The sequence below is a fragment of the Plutella xylostella genome, chromosome 25 (genome assembly GCF_932276165.1).
Source record: "Plutella xylostella chromosome 25, ilPluXylo3.1, whole genome shotgun sequence".
Taxonomy (NCBI): domain Eukaryota; kingdom Metazoa; phylum Arthropoda; class Insecta; order Lepidoptera; family Plutellidae; genus Plutella; species Plutella xylostella.
Window position 1 is genome coordinate 8,394,768 of NC_064005.1, and position 18,644 is coordinate 8,413,411.

General features: G+C 41.7%; 1 protein-coding gene across 1 annotated transcript; it reads left to right on the plus strand.

The window, feature by feature from the left end:
- The first annotated feature begins 534 nt into the window (after window positions 1-534).
- LOC105379955 (nucleolysin TIAR) lies at window positions 535-13,879 on the plus strand. Its single transcript, XM_038107291.2, has 4 exons — window positions 535-1,706; window positions 1,909-2,010; window positions 10,888-10,975; window positions 11,664-13,879. Exons 1-4 carry the CDS (start codon window positions 840-842, stop codon window positions 11,771-11,773), a joined length of 1,167 nt encoding a protein of 388 aa, XP_037963219.1. The 5' UTR covers window positions 535-839; the 3' UTR covers window positions 11,774-13,879.
- Window positions 13,880-18,644: the final 4,765 nt, after the last annotated feature.

Genomic DNA, 18,644 nt, shown 5'->3' on the forward strand with positions numbered 1-18,644 from the left:
CAAATTCATAAAAAGCAATTAATTAAGTAATACTCGAAGGTCGATTGTTTATATTAATTATATTGGACATAAAGTTAAAACTCGTTGTATCAATCTGAATGACTAATGGGTCTCTACCACTTTGTGAATGTCCTAGGTAGTGGATGATTGTGGATTATGGGATGATGGGATGATTGATGACTTTGCCGTGTGTGCGCGTATTTCTATTCTGTTGCAGATGCAGATTTTTATTCTGAGCATTAGAGTCTATGGGCAGACAAAGATTATGATGAGTCAACTGTGACAACGGGACGCTATGCTAATTTTTGCTTATGTGAGACAAGGATAGTAGATTAAAGTGTGTTTATATTCTACATGAACGCACTACACCGTAGTAAAGTGACACTCATTTCCGGAATTATTTATCTTGTCTATTGAAATATCCTCTGTTTGGCTATGGTATTGGAAAAAGAGGATAATTCATTTATGATTTATTTGATAATTACGCATAGAAAAATAGTCCTTTCGGCGTTTAGACATAAAATTGGGTATTCTTGAAATTATGCAGCCTTATTTGACGTTTAATTAACATTATAGAATGTTCCTGCCAAAAATTTTAAATTAATTCGACCGGAAATTCCTCTATAAATGCGTTTGTTTATGGGTTCCGAAAAGTGAACGTTTCACGAGTCAACAGCAACGTCTTTCGAGAAGTTCCAGGCGCTTTTGCGACATTTTTCTTTCTTTTATCCGTCATCTAATGTTTGGTGTGATGAAATAACACATTGATTTAGGAGAATTTTCATTATTAGTGTTCGTAGCAGTAATTAAGTAACCGCTAGATTACGATAAATCTAATTATGGGCGACGAAAGCCACCCGAAAACTCTTTACGTCGGTAATTTGGACGCGAGTGTGACAGAGGATTTCCTATGCGCGTTGTTCGGACAAATAGGCGAAGTAAAAGGTTGTAAGATTATTCGCGAGCCCGGCAACGATCCATATGCGTTTCTGGAGTTTACAAACCACTCGGCGGCCGCCACGGCCCTGGCCGCCATGAACAAGCGAGTGTTCCTCGACAAGGAGATGAAGGTGAACTGGGCCACGAGCCCCGGCAACCAGCCCAAGACGGACACCAGCAACCACCACCACATCTTCGTGGGTGACCTGTCGCCCGAGATCGAGACGCACACCCTGCGCGAGGCCTTCGCGCCCTTCGGAGAGATCTCCAACTGCCGGATAGTGCGCGACCCACAAACGCTCAAATCTAAAGGCTACGCCTTCGTCTCATTTGTTAAGAAGGCTGACGCCGAAGCGGCCATTCAGGCCATGAACGGACAGTGGCTGGGATCCCGCTCCATACGCACCAACTGGTCCACCCGCAAACCCCCGGCCAACAGACCCAATGAGGGTGCACCAAGCAACAAGCGGGCCAAGCAGCCCACATTCGACGAGGTGTACAACCAGAGCTCGCCCACAAACACCACCGTGTACTGCGGAGGGTTCACCAGCAATGTCATTACGGAGGAGCTAATGCAGACCACATTCTCACAATTTGGTCAGATTCAAGATATAAGAGTATTCAGGGATAAGGGATATGCATTCATTAGGTTTACTACTAAGGAGTCTGCCGCACATGCTATAGAGGCGGTACACAACACAGAAATAAGCAGGCACACTGTGAAATGTTTCTGGGGGAAGGAAAATGGTGGCTCTGGTGATAACCAGGTTTGTGGAATAACATCAGCTGTGTTTATTTATTCACAAAATTAACATAAACACCTGTCATATCAATCAAGTGTGTATAAAATTCATTTCTCTACTTATATCATACATAATGATTACTTAGGTTTGAAGTTTAGTTACTGTTCTTGTTGTTGGATAATACTTGTTTCACAATGTAAACTTGGTATTGTTATCCTGTTTCCAGAGTAGCAACAATGCGGCAGCGCCCCCGGCGACGATGAGCCCACAGACGGGGCAATACCCCGGCTACCCATACCAACAGGGCATGGGATACTGGTATGCACAGGTAATGAAAATTTTCCATGATTTATTTTCTAATTTATTCACTAATGCAAATTGTTTCAACCAAAGAGGTTTGACTTGAAAACAAATGAAAGCCCAAAGTGTTTTGGTGCCATTGTTTTCTATTGTAGTAGGGGGTGATGTTAAACTATTATATATTATTTGCTATGTATTTGCTCCCCTTTTTTAGACTCTTTGGTATTCCAATCAGTATAAAATGCAGGCCTAATTTATTCATAAAAACATTTTCTTTTTAGGATGGTCAAGTAAGTAAATTTAATAATTAATTTTGATTTCTAGGCCATGTTTTATAAATGATTGGCTATCAGCACTACATACAAGTATACAAGTTATCAAACTATTATGTCAACAAATCGTTCAACAATCAAAAACAAATAAATAAAGCTAATAAAAAAACTTTTTACATAGGTACATTATGATTATATACTCAGTTTGATAATATGCTGTATTTTGGAGAAAGGAAGGGGGGCCTGTCTCCCAGAATGGACAGATACTATGGATCTTTAACTCCTTCAGATATTCTAGTGAGGATGAAAAATGTATTTATTGAAAGTAAATGAAGAACAGTGTCCTTATTAATCAAAATCTATACAGTATTTTTATAGCTTTTTGCTCACTTCTTATTTATTTATTTAACTCTTTAAATAGCACAATTATAGGATATTTAAATTTGCAGAAGGTGGGCTTAATCCAAAAGCAATAAATCAAAATATCCAAATCCAAAGCCAACCTTATCAGTCAAGTCAGGGTTTTGCACAACTTTAGTTAGGTTAAAAGTATAACACACAAACCTATATTACATTGAAAATGTTACATAAATTCAAGCATGTAGTTGTTATCTCTATAGTTACTCTTATCATGCCTGTGTACTTGCATAGTAAAACTTGCATTTCTTGAACTATGCTTATTTTTATTTTCAATATTTTTTTCATAGCATGGGTAAGTTTTATGTTCTGTAGCTTTGAGTTCCTATTGAAAATTATGAAAAACCTGTCTTTATTTTTTGACCATTTCACTTGTTCAGTTGTGGAAATTATGACAGCCTTGGCTTGATATATAGTTTAGGGCCGATTTTTCAATGCTCAGATAGACAGATAGATAGCGTTTATTCGACAGATAGCGAAATATTACATTTTTCAAATGTCAGATAGAACTTATTCGTCCAATAACTCAGTTAACTGGAGAATAAATCTATCTGCTGCTTGGGCCGCCAGATAGGGCTTATTCGATTGATAATTTGACATTTGAGGTTATTGTAAGTTCTTTTTTGCGTTTATACCAATTCTAAACTACCGAGCGCAGAGAATAATCGTAATTTTCAATGGATATTTTCGATGATATTGATGATATCGCGATCGAAGAAGAGGCAGTAATGAATGAATATATTAATCCATTTGAAAGGAAAGTCACAGTCGTCAAAACGAGGCCTGATCATTATAGTATGGGGGATGCAAAAGAATTTCATCGCCGAAAGGCACCAGACTAGAAACGTTATGTTGATTTATTTTCAATCATTAATTTTATAAAACAGGAATGTAGCAGCACTTCCTTCATAAAAAAATATTAAGGTACATATAGTTTTTCATTTTACGATAAGATAAGTAGGTAACCTATGCTATATATAAGTATCTAAGACATCCCTCCGGCTTGGCGGGATGATCTTCAATGTCCAGTATTGGACTGCTATAGGCTGAGGAGAAAAGAGAGAAACCATCCAGTACTTGATAATAAAACATAGGTGTTATAATTATTTCTTGCAGTTTTTATTTGTTAATTCTAAATTAAGGATATGTTGAATGGTAATGTTGGAGCAAATGCCTAACACCTTTTCTTCTACATCGATAAATGGAGGTGCATTTGAAGGCCCACCTCCAGTTTTGTACATCTCCTGCCTTTGCAGTGAAGACTTCTTCTTCATTGTTTTTTGATGCCCTCGTACTTTAACTTAAGGGTTTTCCATGAGCGGACACTTGTGGTTATACCACTGGAGTTAAAAGAAAACTCAATTTTCTTCCATGCAGTCTCCTTATCTTTATTTGTTGCAGCATCGGTCTTTTTATTTTCTATGACATGTTTGAATTTATCTACCAAACTCACTACACAGTAACTTCAGCATTATTAAAATTCGCTAAACGCTCTCTTTTGTGAAACCATTGTGATTCAAAAATAACAAATTTAAATACCAAAATCAAAACAACCAAACCAAACAGTCAGTGAGGCTTGTGGTTGTGGCTTGATTGCTCTTTGCTTGACAGTGATAGTTGATACTGACAATTGAAATAGTAGTCTGTCCTGCTTTAGCACTAGTGTCTGCCATATACTTGTTTCATCTCTCCTGAGTTCAAATAGAAAAATCGGTAAGATAGTTATCTATGGAATAAATCACAATTGAAAAATGGTTAAGCAACTACCAGGCCGATAAAGAGCCAAATAAAATTATTCGTTAGATAGTTATTTGACGTTTTATCCTGGCATTGAAAAACCGGCCCTTAGTGTTTTAATTATGCAAAGATAATTTTGTGTCATGAAAAGCATAATTTAACATCTTCATAAAAAAAACTTCAGATGGCAAAGTAAAAAAGGTTTACTTCATAATGATTGTGTGCTTGTTGTATTTTGTTGCAAATACTTCTTGAATTAAATCTTTTTCATGCATTACCTACACAACAACATAAAAACTGTGATAAGCTTAGATTCGTGTTACATAAATTGTTAATTAGGTCAAGTCTGTTAAAAGGTTAATCACTTTATCCACTTTATAAGTACAGCTGTTCAAAACCTTTATTATAATGAGTGATGATTCATACCATAGACATTATGTATCTATTTGTCCTCTGAATTTTCCCATTGGGGGTGCTATATCCATATTATTTCTATGTTAGTAAAGTACAAAGCCTGAAATATTACTATGCAAAGTAAATTATTTATTTAAACAGGAACACCAGCACTTACATAATCATAATTAATAATGATAACTGTGCGGATCACCTCGACCGTTTCGGGAACTATTACTGTACGGTTCGAAGGAAATGGCGGTGCACCTGTTGGTTCTTGAAGAAGATGAGGAAATGCCACTGTTGAGGTAGCTGTTAGCCTGTAGAGTCTTCCAAAGAAAACACCGGTATTGCTGGTCACTGTTAACTTCGAGTGTCTCTGGAGATCTTCACTGTAGGCCGTTACTAGTGGACTGTATGTTGTTTACTGTTTCGCTGTTACTATTAGACTGACTATGATATTCGCCGGACCCGTCTCTTTATATAGGCCGGCGAGCGATCTTCCCGATAGTTCCAGAGATACCCGAGGTCACACTATTTATTATTATTATTACCAAAGTAGAGTAGGTACAAACGTAAACAATACAACAAACAACTATAAGTACCTATGTAACTTAGCGACTAGAAGGTTCGCGGACGTTATGGAACATTCCCTGGCCATTGTTCTAGAACCTTCTGGACTATTGTCGAACTATTTATTCTATACTTATTATTCTAGAACATTATGGTAACTTCACGAAAACTATGGAATGTTCCAGAACCTTCGCAAGTGTGATCGGGCTAACTACTCTATCTAGTTATTTCTATGACTATTTACGAAGTAAACTAACTATCAACTATAACGTATCCAGTCGTTCCGTACATCTCTCCCGCCGGTCATCGCCTGCAGGGCGTTGAAATCTTCGGTTGGAACGACTGGAGCTGTAGGCAGGATCACCAGCTGCTTGTTCGGTCTTCTGAGGGTCCTTCCTTTGGTCTGGACGTCGGCTGTTCGTACGATGACGTCTTCTCCTAGGTAGACAGCCATGACTATGTCTTTCGGCCACGTGTTGCGTGGTAGGTTGCTGTCTGCCACCATGACGACGTCGCAAACCTCGACCGCCGTGCCAGGTAGTAGGATCCTGTTTTGGTTCTGTATTGGGGTTCGTTTTCTTCGGTGTGATCGTCAATGAGTCGAGCGCGAAGTGTCTCTTCAGCTGCCCGTCCATGCTGTCTTGGATGTTGACGATGTTGTTCACGTAGTGCACACGCTGTCCCAGCGTGCGTGTGTGTGCACCGTGTAACACCCAGCCCAGTGGTGTGCGTGAAGCCACTGGTTGGTGTCGCTGTCCCGCTCGCACTTCCGTCGCCATCAGCAGGTGCCAGTTGTCTTGGCCGATGAGCAGGCCTGGCTTCATGTCTGCGTGCTTCAGCTCGTGCTGGATGTCTTCCAGGTGAGGGCAGCCGGCGAGGTCTTGCTCGGTGACACGCTGTGCGGCGAGGTGCAGCTTCTGTACTGTGCGTGCGTTGACTGTGTGCGTCTCGCTCGCACCCGTGATAGTGAGTGCGACGCGACGCGATGCGGACTCGTCGACGCTTGTGTCGGAGACACCTTGTATGTTGAGAGGGTCTATGGGCCCCCTGGCTCCGATCTTCTGTGCGATTTCGCTGTCGATGAGCGTTACTGTTGATCCGTCGTCTAGGAGCGCGCATGTATCGACCGCTCCCGCCGGTCCGGAGACTTGGACCTTTACTATTTTGCGATACGCTTTCGTTCGCTTCGGTGTCCATGTAGAGGCGACTGCTTCTGTTTTCTTGGCTTCGGACTTGTCATTGCGCACGAAGTGTAGCAGTCGGTGATGTAACCTCTCGCAGCCATCGACGCCACATTTCTTCTTTCTGCATCGGTGCGTCTTGCTGCGGTAGCGTAGACAGCTAAAGCAGAGCCTACTCTGCTTTGCTAGATGCCAGCGTGTGTCGACGTCACTCTCGACGAACTTGCGGCATTCTGTTGGGTCGTGGCCCCTGTTGCAGCACACTGGACACGTAGGTTTCTGTTCTGTTGTTGCGTATGTCCATTGTGCGCGGTGCGGCGGCTGCTGTTTCTTAGATTCGTAGGCAACCGTCTTTTCGTGTGCGTGCGGCATGCAGATGGAAGCTTCCCGAGTGAGGAATCGGCTGAGCTTCAGCAGGTCTGGTTCCTCAGGTGACTGTGCGGCGGTGAAATCGTACCAGCGAAGCTTGTGAGCGGAGGTGAGCTTCTCGACTGTGAGCTGCGTGATCTCGGGATTGTTGAGGTAGCGGTCGCGGTGCAGCTCTTGCAGTACCGTCACGATGTTGCTTACTTCATTTGCAAAGAAGCAGAACTCTGTAGCGCTGTCCGCAGGCCGGCGTAGTGCCCGCAGACGTTCGAGCTCGGCGAGCGCGATGCTGTCCGGGCGCCCGAAGCACAATTCAAGTGACTTCATCACGTTCTCGGGCGTCGTGCTGGTGATGAGCAGGCGGCTGACAGCTTCTTTCGCTCTTCCTTTCAGGCATCGTCGTAGGCGCCCCATGTTATCGCAGGGCGCGAGTGAAGCGGCTGACTCGTAGTAGGCGGTCTTGAACTGTAGCCACTCGTGCGGTGCGCCGCTGAAGTACGGAAGCTCGCTGATGTGACGCGGAGGCGGTGGCGGCGGCGCCCCGGCTCTTGCAGCCAGAGCGATAGCCTCGGCGAGGGCGGTGAGGCTCACAGAGTCGCTTGCCCGCGGCTGAGCGACAGGGACGGCAGTGGAGGCAGGGTCCCCGAGAGTGCTCTCCATCTCGGAGCTAATGCTGCCATCGTCGTCTTCGGTGTCGGATTCAGCTTCAATAACTGCGAGCCGGGCGGCGGCGAGTTCAGCTTTCGCTTCGGCGATTTCAACTTGACGACGTGCTAATTCTTCTTTAGCTTCGGCGATGCGGCGTGCCTTCAATGACTTGGCCTTCGATCTTGCTGTAGACGCTGGCGGAGTAGCCCGGATACATGACGGTGGGAAGGGCGTTCCGGCGGCAGCTGTTACCACCCTCGCGGCAGTGGAGGGCGGCCACGTTACTCCCCCGAATACAGGGAGCGGTGCCCCCCCGGATGCGGGGGACGGGACGGAGTCCACCCCCCTCATGGCAGAAGAGGGCGCCGTCGATACTCCGGTGGACACACCCGTCGATGTCGATGCTGTCATGGCGGTTGACGGCGTGTGCATGTCGGAGTCTGTAGCGATGGCGGTGGAGGCGGTGGCGCCGGCGGCCGACGATTCTTCTGTGGGCTTCTGTTCTAGGCCGCCGCGCTGTAGCCTCCCTGTCGTGGACCTCGTTACAGGCATTCCTGTGTCTTCAATCCGGCTCGAAGGACCAAATGTGCGGATCACCTCGACCGTTTCGGGAACTATTACTGTACGGTTCGAAGGAAATGGCGGTGCACCTGTTGGTTCTTGAAGAAGATGAGGAAATGCCACTGTTGAGGTAGCTGTTAGCCTGTAGAGTCTTCCAAAGAAAACACCGGTATTGCTGGTCACTGTTAACTTCGAGTGTCTCTGGAGATCTTCACTGTAGGCCGTTACTAGTGGACTGTATGTTGTTTACTGTTTCGCTGTTACTATTAGACTGACTATGATATTCGCCGGACCCGTCTCTTTATATAGGCCGGCGAGCGATCTTCCCGATAGTTCCAGAGATACCCGAGGTCACACTATTTATTATTATTATTACCAAAGTAGAGTAGGTACAAACGTAAACAATACAACAAACAACTATAAGTACCTATGTAACTTAGCGACTAGAAGGTTCGCGGACGTTATGGAACATTCCCTGGCCATTGTTCTAGAACCTTCTGGACTATTGTCGAACTATTTATTCTATACTTATTATTCTAGAACATTATGGTAACTTCACGAAAACTATGGAATGTTCCAGAACCTTCGCAAGTGTGATCGGGCTAACTACTCTATCTAGTTATTTCTATGACTATTTACGAAGTAAACTAACTATCAACTATAACGTATCCAGTCGTTCCGTACAATAACATGCTCTGCTTTTTATAAAAAAAATTGGTTTAAATCTAGTTATATGCACTAGAGATTACATAAAACTTTTTTTCTGCATAATATCCTTCTATCATGCAGCTTATTCTATTACGAAGTTTCCATTCGTCAAGCATGTTTTACTCTACATAGTACACTTCCTTTGTCTTTAAACAGAAGTATTGTTGAAGTTGAAGTAGGTATTGTTGCCCGGGACGGCAGTTTCATTGTCTTACGCCCATTGCTTTGTGTAGGTCACATGATTCAAGAGTAGGAAATCTTTGAATAGTGGAAATGGCATTAGTTTTACTGGTTTGTTACATTTCACTATTAAGATATCCAGTGAAATGTTTTTATTCCTCTTACTGCATTACATAATCAAAAGTAACAATCTGTCAAAATCGTATGAAAGTAACTACCAGTTATGGATACATAATTATAGAAACTGGCAGCTAATAGCACAATGAGTAAACCTAAGTACAGACCAGTGGTCCAGTGTATTATCAGAGGTTTTCTAGATGATGATATTTGAATTAATCCAACTTATAGTACTCATATTCTACTTATTGAAGCTGACTACCATAAGCAGACCACTGGAAGCTATGTTCTTTCATTTTCCCTGGCCTTATGGTCAGTGCTAGTACCAGTACAAGCATACAATGGCGTACATGTAGGTTCCTCCTAAGAGAGCTATGTAAATAAACTTTAGCTAGCGTCACCTCCTCCCAGAATAGAATAAAATACTACCTAATGGAACATTTATGCTAGAGATGCCACGAATATTCGGCAACTATTCGGTATTCGGCCTATTCGGCCAGTTTTTTCAGTATTCGGTATTCGGCCGAATAGTAAGTAGTATTCGGCCGAATACCGAATACTTAAAAAACTAGCAAATATCTTACAAAAGGGAATAAAAAACTATTTGATCGAAACATTTAACTATCAAACAATCATTAATTGCAAAAACCTGCAACATACAACATATGTATTTTTAATATTTAAAATTAATAAAAGGCAAATTGTGATGAATATATAGACAAGTTTTTCGGCATTTGTTCGTAAGAGACAATTGCCCTTTTTTCATAAAATAAAAATATACAATACCTACTACTGAGACACAGGTATTTTTTAACAAAATATATAAGGTTTGGCTACTGATTCGAGTTGGTTGACCACCAGTTGTACGGATCTGCCGTAAGGTTAAGAAGTACACTCTTTAAATAAAACTTCAACTTATTGAATTATACTGGATCACCTGCCGAATATTCGGCGGCCGAATATTCGGTATTCGGCTGAGAGTGCCGGCCGAATATTCGGTATTCGGTATTCGGCCAAATCACTATTCGTGGCAACACTAATTTATGCATATTAACACAAATAGTAGACCTTCTTACTTAAAAGTACCCTTTTCATAAAAAAAATATTTAATTTATTCGGTGTCCAGAACCACACACCAAAAATACACAAGAAAATACAAACCTCTACCATCCACCCATCTACAGTGTGTTGCAAAAAGGATATAGGCACTAAGGGGCCGTCCATTAATCACGTGAGGCTCAAAGGGGGGGGGGGGGAGGGGGTACTGAAAACCTCACGAAACATCACGAGGGGGGAGGGGGGGTTCTCGTTAGATATCACGTGTATTAATTTTTTGTAAAAAATTAGGTATTTCTGAACCGATATTTTGGACGGCGCAAAAATTTTAACGATTTGTAGTATGACCTATTTTTTTCTAGTCAAAAATTGCCTTTACATAGACTTCCAAAAAAATACACGTGATCCAGGGGGGGGAGGGGGGGTTGGTCCCAAACCTCACCAAATATCACCAGGGGGGAGGGGGGGGTCAAAAAATGAGAAAAACAACCTCACGTGATTAATGGACGGCCTCTAAGCCGAAACCTACGTGCGCAGCGAATTCTGATCGCGAATTTTGACATTCTGATTTCATTTTTAGGTATACCACATGTAGTTTTTGGCTATAATACCCTTTGTGCAACATCCTGTATATCTCCTTCAACCAGCGGACATCCTTTGACTATGTATTTCAACTATCAATCGCATTGTTTCCAGGGCTACCCCGCGATACAGGGCTACATGGCGCCGGGGTACTACCAGCAGTACGCGACGGCGTACAGCAACCCGCAGGCTGCGGCGGCCGGTGAGTGACCTACTTTTACATGCTACTTTATTACACCTTTATTGCTTAATCACCTGTATAAGTCCGGCACATAAGTCGGTTGCATACTGTGCATTCAGTGACTGACGCTATTTTAGCTGGCCATTCCTTTGTCGGAGTGGTGGCCAAGGGAGGGACGGCGATCAGTCGGTAGACCGCCGACCCGTAACGTTGGTCCGTTGACATTAGAAGAGTAACAGGACCGAACTGGATGATGATGATTCCTTTCAAGCTAATAATTATAATAAGCTCTTCTATTTGTCATTGACACAATAAGATGAAGAATCCACCTGCATATAATGGGGTCAACACTGCCTATAAGAATCGCAGGGTGTATACAAATGCGGCAAGCATAATTCTCCCAGTTTTTCACATTTTAACAACTTGTATGAGAGTTGCGAATCATACAATATTTTCCCTCCCACATTCAAAATATCAATGGTGTTAGTGAACTTGTGTGTCACAACAGCAAGGATAGACATTGGTGTAATAACTGACATGATGCCTATGGACATCTTAGTATGTCTTATGATTACACTTTCCCAGACCCATACTGAACAATCAAGGTGGACCAACCTAGACATAACATTATTATATTCAACTTCCACACAACTTACTACTGAGTTTGATAATACTGAAGTCCTAACAAAACCATCTCTTCTCATTCCAGCCGGCTACCGCATGAACATGGGAGGCAACGGCGGCCCCGGCTGGAGCCAACAGCCGCTGGTGTACTCGGGCCCGCTGCCCTCCGCGCCCGCGCCCTACCCCTCGCAGTAACTACCCCCCGCCCCGCCCCCCGCCGCCGGGGACGTCGCCCGCGCGCCGCCGAGTTTGACAGCTGTCAGTGTCAGTTTGACGTTTGGTGTGACAGCAAATAGGTTAGTGCGGCCAACTTGACTGAGCGGTCATAGACTATTTTTTATGCGATATTCGGAATGATGAGAGGCATAATGTTTGTGATGGTTTAGTTGAGTTGGTGGCACTGTACGGCCTTTGTCGGGTACTGGCTCAATTAATACTGCGCAAAGTGATTTCTTGGATTGGGGTAGAGTTTTGATACTATTCCGATATCGGCGTGTCCATGAAGTGGATTTTAAGATTGCATGTTAATTGTGGCCGTGAGTGCGGGTTGTATGAGGATGCCGTATTATCAATCTATTTCTGTTTGTCGGAGTGAGGTGGATTTCCTAACTAGAGGTAGATGTAGACGGAATAGTTTGTAGACTCAAATTCTATCTGTAGTTAGGAAATATATCGGCAGATGGCATATTGTTGGCGGTTGCATATCATATAAGTTTGGGCCGCCGACTTTATACCATTTATAACTCAAAAAACATCAAATTCCGAATTGAAGAACTGATAACAGAGTAGTAAGAGGGAATAATTGTGATGGTGTAAATATAAACTTAGTATTTGTTAGATAGAGGTTTACACCATACCAAAACACTTCTGTAACTAAAAATATACAGCGGTTCTAGACTGCGTAACAACTTTTGTATTGATGCTGGTTTCTGTATTACCGCCATATGACTAACAGTCAATTATGTTGGAATTATACAACTATCAGCTAGAATATAGAGTGTGCGGTGTCAAAGAACGGTTCTCAAAACTATAATTATCATGCGCTCAAACTTATGTCGGTGTCGTAATGAAGCTGTAAGTTTATCAGTAGATCTTCGGTAGGGTCCGTTCATTTCATATTCCGTTTGCAATAGTACGTACTTTGCGTCATTACAACACCTGCTAGATGTATAAGACTGCATATTGAGCGAAACGTAAAACTTATTGACGATACGAAGCTGTCAAACTGATAGGAACGTAGACCGGTGCCTTAACAACCCCACTGCCGCGATATACGCAGTAAAACTACATTTGATACACGTTTTTATAAGTCCCGAGTGAGAGTTTCTTTACTTAGGTACTGACAATAAGGTAAGCTCAGGTCACATGGTCTCGACAGACTAAGCACAAGTATTCCCGTCGGTAGAGAGCGCGCACGGTCCCGGCCCGGCTCCCTACATAGATAGGAACGTAACGAAATAAATTATAAATTTTTAAAAAAGGTTATAAAAGTATATAGAGGGGGTGTAGTTATGCGAGTGGCCTCGTGTACATAAACGTTATTTATTGGCGCCAGCGGCCCCGCGCTACACGCCAGCCCGCTGCCGGTTATATTATGTTCGGCACATGTTGTTTTGTTTGACCTGAATTGTTATGATTTATTGTATGGAAACACTGGTGAGTCAATAAAGCAGTGGGCCTGGGTCAGCGAGTGTTTGATTTGCAATCAATCGTGGAATCAGTCGTTCTGTGCGACTGTCGGAGTAGAGTCTTCCGTCCCGATCACTCCCGTGTGGGGGAGCGAGATGGAAGATGGTCGCTCGACACGGGCGCGGAGCAAAACGCAGGTGGGAGTTACATCAAGCTAATTTCGACCTTACCGCCTTAAAACAACACTGGAATTGAGAAAAGCAATAATTAAAGTTGAAAATATTTGACGTATCTTCCATCTCATGTTGATTGTATCAAATAATGTATGCAAAAATGCTAACTTGCCTTGTTATTAGTACGCACATACATTCCTACAGTTTTTCTTTGCGTATAAAAATCAACTTCAGCTCTGCATGGTAAGGAACTTATCATGTTTTTGATCTCATGTTTTTGACTTCCTCTCAGTTAAAGCTCCGATCCTGAAACCAAATATTTACTTTTTACAAGTTAGCATTTTTGCGTAAACACCTACATTAATTTTGGGTCCAAAATTACTGAAAGCAACACCTTTACTTCTGTAAGGAAGTATGCAATTTAATTGGAAGTCTAAAAATTATTGTAAATTACTATAGAGGTCATTTTGTAAAAGGAAAATAAATAGTTTAAGTTGAATTACTGTTTTTTTTAGTTATTCATATTCGTTACATAAAATATATTTACTAAGTTCCCTATCATAGCTAATTTTACTAGCTTAGTTATATGCCATTTCTAGAGAAGGAAAAGTTACAATATAAATGTAACAGGCAGGAAAGACAGAAATTCTAATTGCTCTATCATTAGCTAAGCATTTGGCTTTAGAAGTCTAGGTACTTAGGAGACTCATGCAAAAATAGTTTAAACGTTGACGTGCCAAGATTATATTGAATGGAGTCATATTCTCGCCGGGCTAATGATGAGTACTCATCGAACTGATGGGGATAATGGGCAGATGGCCAAGTGATAGTCGCCATTGTTTATTATTGTGACTGGTAAATATAGATAGAAAGGTTGATTCGATAAGATAAAGGTAAGGAGGGTCGGGAACCTGGGAGTGAGATCTACAGGATGTTGGATTTAGTATCTTCGGTCAGTCTACTTCACTAGGTAGTTTTTGAGAAAGCACATTATATTATTATGGTGTATATATACCCAACCCACTCTGGGTAAAAGATACCACGAACGCAATCGGCCACCCTCCAAGTTAGCTAGAGCTAACTGAAGGGGCTTGCTAGGTACAAGGCTGGCTCATTGGACAGAAAAGATTTTAGACATCAAGGTGACTGGAAGAGGAAGCCCGATGACAGAGTGTGTCTACTTGAGGAGATCACGGTAAAGATTGTTGACGGGAAAAGGTAGGTACCGGTTCTACCTTTTTTGGCCTAAGATTTATTTGCCTAATCTCGTATTGCATAGTAACGTTTGGTCAAAGTCTCGTTTCGCCGAAAATCGTATGGCATAAATCTCGATTAGTAAAAAGTTATTTCGCATTATCTTGTTTAGCCTAATAATGGTATGGCCAAATCTTGAATAGCCTAATAATAGGTTTATTATACAAAGTAATAATATTTGTTTGGCTTTAACTTTAACGGAGCGTCTCTCTATAGCGCAAACTGGTACCTTGTATTGTTTCCGCTGTTTGGAAAACGCTCCGCTCCGCTTCGCTACGCTCCGCTTTGGTTTTGATGAAAATGTGCACCTAACACGCTCCTCCTCGCTTTGCTCGTCGTCGCACCTATCTCTAGGTATCGATCTCATGGGGTTTGTAATAATTATATTGCTCGTTAACTTTCGATTTTTTTATCATTCAATACCACACCGAAAAATACCACAATTTATACATACTTAATATATTACTTATTAAGATAACATTAGGAGAAACAAGATTATACATAGGTATACAGGGTGTTGCAAAATTGGTATACTAAGCCGAAACCTACATGTGCAGCATCTTATATCTAAGCCCGAAACTGAAATCAGAATTTAGAAATTCGCGAAAAAAAAAAAAATTTTTTCCATAGTAAAAGTCACGTGACTAACAAAGTTTCTATGGAAAATGAAAATTTTTTTCGCGAATTTTCAAATTCTGATTTCAGTTTCGGGCTTAGATATAACATGCTGCACATGTAGGTTTCGGCTTAGTATACCCTTTTTGCAACACCCTGTAGACGAACATAAATTTGAGCAAACGAAACTTAGGTGTTTAAAGATTGTGCCTAAAGAGTTTTAGATGAAACGAGCCTTATGCCACATAAGTCTTGGCAAAGTGATGGTTCGGCCAAAAAAGTTTAGAACATACGAGTTATGCGAAATGAGTTTTGGTCAATAAAGATTATGCGAGATGAGGGGAACCCGTAGGTACCACTTATGGTAAGCATAGACTAGAATATTGATGGTAAGATGTGTTGTGTACACTACTGAAGAAGATAATAATAATAACTATGTGGGGAAATCTCCCACACGGCAATCCGACCCCAAGCTCCACAGAGCCTGTAATATGGCCTATGGGTATCGGACAGCTGATATATCTAACTGTACCTACTGTCTAGCACAGCTATACTCAAACTGCGGCCCGCGGGCCGCATGTGGCCCGCCGGGCCTTTATCAGTGGCCCGCGTGCCATGAGAAATAATAGATAATAGACGCATTTTTCCTGAAATAAAAATGACATATTATGTATCTAGCCTATCTGAAACCTAGTTAAACATTGTGAGATATGGCGTTTCGACTTTCTCCGTGTTCGGCATCATAAGGGTCACAGTGACAGTTAAATAAAGTCCATTTTTCTCTCCACCTTTAATTTGCAAGGTGCGGGTGCCTATATAAATAGAGTGAGTCGCCCGCGCGCCTCAGTTGTAATATCACCATGCAGAAATGACTAGGTTTCAGATAGGCTAGATACATAATATGTCATTTTTATTTCAGGAAAAATGCGTCTATTATGTAGTCTGAGCCTATCTGAAACCTAGTTAAACATTGTGAGATGTGTTTATTATCGCATGGTGGAGAGAAAACCAACTGTGACCCATAAGCTACTGATGAGTATATCAGTAGATAAATATTTGAATCTATAAATTTATAATGCATAGATTTCTAGGTAATAGATATACTAAAAAGAAAGGTATAAGTATATATAAGACTTAAGTAAGTTATTCCTGACTTGTCAGAAAGTTATGGAAGGTATGTACCTATACATATAGGTAGGTATTTATACATATGGATACACACAGTGCCTCTTCGAAAGCAATACTTATAAGTAATTATTGATCAAAATCTTGTTATTGTCAAGGCAATATTTTTAACACACACTAGCCGAATGGATGGAACCAGTGAAATACTTTGCAACAATATTTAAAAGCTGTAAAATGTAGAATATCGATCCAGGCCGCTGGGGCTCAGGTCAGCACATGCTGACTAGGGTATGTAATTCTGGACTGACCTCAGAAATGTAGCAGCCGACCCTGGAGCCTCGTGGACCTGCTCAGTCAGCCCTGTACGACGACACGGCCTGCAACACCTGGCGCGGCATCTAGTCCTTGGAACGAGGAGTGGTGCTTGAAGGGAAGATAATTTTACTAAATATCTCAGCCTCATCAGCTACTGGAAAAGATTAGATGAAGGCTGTGACACTGGCGGATAACTAAGTATTCAGTTTTTCAAAACATGATGCAGGTCACTATATTCATATTCTAGATTGACAAGTAACACACAGTCTAATTTTGTATTCTAACTAACTCGGCGGTTAACGAGTTCCTGTGCAGTCCTACTAGGAAGGAAAGTTATTTTATAAGCCTTTGCACCGATTTTGTGGGCTACTATCATTCTGTATCATCATGTGTGAATATTATGAGCTCTGGCTGCATTCCTTGGTAGATGACATCAATTAGTAAAGATTGATTAACACAACAATAACAATTATAATAGTTGATAAATGAAACCCGGCTAACATGTCTTAACTGGGTAAGTAAATGATCAGTCATGCCACCAGGATAAGTAAAATGTTCAGTACTTCATATGAAAAACATTAACAAGGTCACCTTTAGGTATGTTCGTCAACACTAAGGGCAGGTCTCGGCCAAAACCTTAAGGCTTCGCCTTGTTGCAACTTCAAAGGTACGTAGGTAGGTACCTACTTACATTGTTGTAGGTTCGATCTTGAAACCATTAAGTCAACCTAGATAAAACAAAATAAAATAGCTCGATTAAATAAAGATGGTACGTAAAGATGTTAGTTGTACCTGATCAGACCTGATGCAACGACAGCCAACATAGACTCTCTAATCTGTGGAAGCAACAATCATGGTGGCGGGAACATGGACAGTTGGACGAGCCACCTCGAGCCTGACTTATCAATCAGAACTGACAGTTCGCCAACAGCAGATAGCTTGCGGCTATCTATAGGTAAACTTAGGTAGTTAGCTATACCCAAGAAACAGTCCTTGGACATCGATATGACAGTGGAACGGCGAATAACTGTAACATTCTTTAAAACAAAAAGGCTTGTTGTTGTTGTTGTCCAGCTAAGGAAGGTTACCTACTTCAGCGACCTGGTATTGCATTCTGAAAGAACTGCGAAGAGTTAATATTATGACTAATAATTATTACTTATTTAGAAAGTTTTCAGCAAACTCTAATAAATCAAGCAGCTACCACGTCAGTCACCGCTGCCCGGTTATAACTCTGTACTAGCTTAGTAGATATATATACCAGTTCTAGCCTTCAGCTAGAGGCCAGAGAGCTCCTAAATGAGATGCGAGTACGAGCATGACACAAGTAATTTTTTACTTGGTAACTAGTTACGTAACTAACTGAAAGATCCATAAAACAGTTGAGGATACTCAAAATGGAATTGTGAAAACGGCACGTCTGCATCTTAACCAGTCAGTCTAAGTAGTTTCAGTAGATACAGTGTTGAAAAATAGTTATGACACGTTTGCGCCAGAATCGAATTAAAAATACATTTTCATTAGAGAAGCCGTTTAGGCATGAATAGGTACTTTCACCCTTTGGATTGTGCTCCAAATGATGACCTTCGAAATTCATAGAAATTTAATGACGACTGCCATTGTTTATTATCTAGCCCCGTACATTGAGTAGGGCTGCGGCTACACGTGATGTGATACACAGTACACAGTAGGTATATGCATGTTCCCAGAATAGTGGAAGTTATAATTTTACCAAAAGGTAGTCGTCTCGTGCAAGAGCACCGTTACTCGATTTATTCGATACACAACTAGTAGACAGCTGCTGCGTAGGAGGTTCACGCATTTTTCAACAAAGAGCTCGGATACACACTCACAATCCACTGGGACATAAGGTAGACAGCTAATATGGTGCCACTCAGAAACCGCGATGACACTCCGATCATGATTACCCGACAGTAGGATTATAATAAATTCGG

What these genes read in the sequence shown, in the direction of transcription:
- LOC105379955 (XM_038107291.2), top strand. Translation starts at nt 840, where the DNA reads ATGGGCGACGAAAGCCACCCGAAAACTCTTTACGTCGGTAATTTGGAC. An exon ending in GTGGCTCTGGTGATAACCAG is followed by an intron (nt 1,707 to 1,908) that starts GTTTGTGGAATA and finishes TCCTGTTTCCAG; the next exon opens with AGTAGCAACAATGCGGCAGC. An exon ending in CCCGCAGGCTGCGGCGGCCG is followed by an intron (nt 10,976 to 11,663) that starts GTGAGTGACCTA and finishes TTCTCATTCCAG; the next exon opens with CCGGCTACCGCATGAACATG.